The sequence below is a fragment of the Cladophialophora psammophila genome (assembly GCF_000585535.1).
Source record: "Cladophialophora psammophila CBS 110553 chromosome Unknown aczJe-supercont1.1, whole genome shotgun sequence".
NCBI lineage: Eukaryota > Fungi > Ascomycota > Eurotiomycetes > Chaetothyriales > Herpotrichiellaceae > Cladophialophora > Cladophialophora psammophila.
Window position 1 is genome coordinate 730237 of NW_006912922.1, and position 3454 is coordinate 733690.

Here is a 3454-nt window from a genome sequence, read left to right on the forward strand (position 1 = left end):
TTACGCACCAGGCCCATCCATCCTCACCTTCCCCTTGATACTCTCCCACCGCGGCGTGAAACTCAGCACAAATGTAACGCACGCACACGCGATGCAGATCGCAAACGGCACTCTTAGGCCGTCCATGTACGCGGACAGGATGCCCGGGATGTCGCTCGCGTCAAACACTCTCCTCAGGTCTGTCGCGCCGGTCGCGAGCACCAGGCTTGCGTCCACGTTTGGCGCCTTGATGGGCAGTTCGTGAAGCATCTTGTTCGTGAACCCGGCTTGTGCGGCGGAGATGAAGACCGCGCCGCCGATGGTCTGGAAGAAAAGAATGATGGCCGAAACGGAGCTGAGGTCCGAGGGCTTGACGATCGCTTGGCCCACGATCACCGGGATCTGGAAGATCAGCCCCAGCCCGATGCCCACGAGGGCTTGATATCCGATCCATTTGTCTGCCCCAGAGTGAATTTCCAAGGTGTAGATTAGTCCTGAGCCGATCGAGGCGAGGATTGATCCGAATGCCATGAGAGGAATGTATTGGCCCCATACCGTCAGAAGGCCGCCAGAGAACACCGTTAGAAGCGAGGCGCCAAGGACAAGCGGGAGGTTGTCGATGCCAGACTTAGCGGCGGAGACGTTGCGGGTCGCTTGAAAGTAGATGGGCAGGTAATACAAGAGGATGAAGAAAGCGCCTGCCACGGTAAAGATATAGGCAGACATAGCTGCAATTGTTCTCTGTTTGAGGAGACGGGGTTGTAGCAAGGCGCGGTCGCCCGAGAAGTACTCGATGATGACAAACGCGATAATGAGGACGCCAAAGAGGACCAGGACGGCAACGACGGAGCCAGATGACCAGGGTTTGGTCGCCCCACCCCACTGCATTGCTAACAGGTAGCAGACAATGGCAGCCATGAGGGTAAATGTCCCCGGGAAATCCATCTGTAGGAGCTTCTCTTTCAAAGGAGCGGCTTGAGGACGAGCCGCTTTGGGAGTGCGGAAGAAGGCAAAAATAATGGCCGAAGCAACGCCGCCAATCGGAAGGTTAATATAGAAGCACCATCTCCAGGTGAGATTGTCTGTGAAGACGCCTCCCAAGAGGGGGCCGATGACAGATGCAACGCCAAATGTAGCACCCATGACGCCGGTGAAGGCAGGGCGTCGTTTGGGTGGAGCGGAGAAGGCAATGATGGTGTACGATCCTGACGCGATGCCTGCTCCGCCCATGCCGGCAATCGCTCTTCCAACGATCAACGTGGTGGAATTGTTGGCGACAGCGCAGATGAGGGATCCCAGTTCGAAGATGAAGATGCTTGTCAGATACGAGATCTTGAGAGGGAAATATTTATACAATTTTCCCCATGTTGCTTGGAAGGAGCCGATGGTCAGGAAGAATCCGCTCCCGTACCAGCCCACTTGATCAAGAGAGTGGAACTGATCGGTGATTCGAGGGATGGCTGTGGCCACGATGGTCATGTCCAACGCCACGAGGAAAATACTGCAAGCCAGTGCCACGACTATCATAGCTAGAGGGAAAGCTGAAGGATAGTCAGATGTGTCGATACGAGAGATTTCGCGGCCCAGATTCTCGCCATCAACATCTTTCTCAATGACAGCCTTTTCAATTGCAATCGATTCAGGGGAATTGGAGTTGTGCCGGATGGTGACGTCGACCTCTTCCTTTTGCTTTTCATCCTCGCTGATCGGTAATGGTGGCTTGGAGAGATCGCTTGTGGATGTTGAGGCCGAACTTTGAGAGGCTGGAGCGGTCGCCATTGCTCTAGATATTGAGGATAACGGCGATAGAGGGTATTCGATAAAAGGGGGAAAGTCGGGAGTTTATTATAAAGAGGATTGCATTGAGACAGTGAAAGGGTCGAGGGTGCTACGGAGTGATATATGTATCCAACTCAACAGCCTATTGACTGTCAACAACCAAGCATCAACGTCGTATGGGCGTACGGGTCATGCCAGCCCGAGCATTCACACAAACAATGACTTGAGAGAGGAAAGCAAATTCGTCCGTGTTTCAACCATTTTGGATGAACAAAGCACACAACACAAGAAAACAAGAGAGAAAAAATGTGGACTCGCTAAAAGAGGGAGTGAATCATAGCACCCAGTTGCATCGTATCAAACGATTAAAATTGGATGGAGATACGTCGTTGGGCACATGTTGGCGTCAACTTTCACCCGATAGACAAGGCTGTAGGGAAATAACAACCCCCTGAGAGGTCAACACTCAGCTCGGTAAGGCTCTGATCCGCCATCCGAAGCAGTGACATTTCCTGATAAAGTTCCCGAAGATCAGGCAACAGCCAGGCCGTCAAAATCAAAGGGGGAGGTCACATTCAGCGTTCTAGAATGGGCTCCAAAGTGGAAAGTCGAAAACTTGGAGCCGCCCAAGCGCGGGCAACCAAGATGCCCACATGGTCGAATTGGCACTGGATGTGACACACGCTACACGAGGCTGGAATAGCGTGTGCTTTCTCTTTCAGCGCCTCGAATCTGCCGGAATGTTGGATCCTCGAAGATCCGAGAAGTGATGATGTCGTTACGTCGTGTAACGAACCATAGTTGCCTTCCCTGGACGTAGCCGCATATCGGAGATACGAACCCAAGTTGCATTATTACCACTCCGGCATCTGGCATTTTGATTTTTTGCCTTCCAAGATTCGTGTAAAGGGAGATTAAGGTGGAACCATTGCCGATGTCCATCGATTGGCGAGTGGGGATGGATACCTTAGTAATGGCTACCTGTAAACGCCCACGCTCGTAATCCGGCCGAAACGTCGGTCGGACGAAACCTGGCTGCACCCCCTCAACGTCGACACGAAAGAAACAAAAAGCATTGGACTCACCAGTATGGCGGGATTGGTAAGCTACAAGGACAAAGAATGTGAATGTTGCAAATGGCCACAAGATGAAAATACGAGGCGAGGAGAGAAATCTCATCACCTGATGAGGCTAAACCTGTTCTGGTATGAAAAGACCAAATGTTTGTCAGACAAAAAGCAAAGTGCCTGACTTTCTCTTGCTTCTCCTATCAATCGCTTACAACCTGCAAGAACCTGGTGGAATCTGCCGTCGTCAGACAAAATGCGTTGATTATGTCCCTTAAACTGGAGAGGCTATGTATTGTACGCAGTAGGCAGCACAGTCCAAATGCTTACTATTCATCTGCTCTCAACCATCTTTGCCTTACAATGACGTTCTAGAAGCATGGCTCATTGCTCAAGTGTCCTCCCAGATCATCCACCTACGGCGTAATCCAGGCTCACCAGCAATCCAAGTCTAGAACTGCGAGGCTTTCAGAGACCACCTGAGTCAGGCCCTCTCGAAATCAACTGCGCAGTCTCGGATTCCCACTCGTCTTCCCTGCTGCCTATCCGAACTGGTCAAATCACCCTCCTTCTCTTCGTCTCCGGAGCGGACCTCCGTTGTATTGACCGCAATGTCTCAAACTGGAAGT

General features: G+C 51.8%; 1 protein-coding gene across 1 annotated transcript; it reads right to left on the reverse strand.

The window, feature by feature from the left end:
• A1O5_00256 (uncharacterized protein) lies at window positions 1-1758 on the reverse strand (the record flags this gene model as incomplete). The annotated part of the gene is made up of 1 exon (XM_007740876.1): window positions 1-1758. The coding sequence occupies one exon, from the start codon at window positions 1756-1758 to the stop codon at window positions 1-3; it is 1758 nt and encodes a 585-aa protein (XP_007739066.1).
• Between the last annotated feature and the right edge of the window lie 1696 nt (window positions 1759-3454).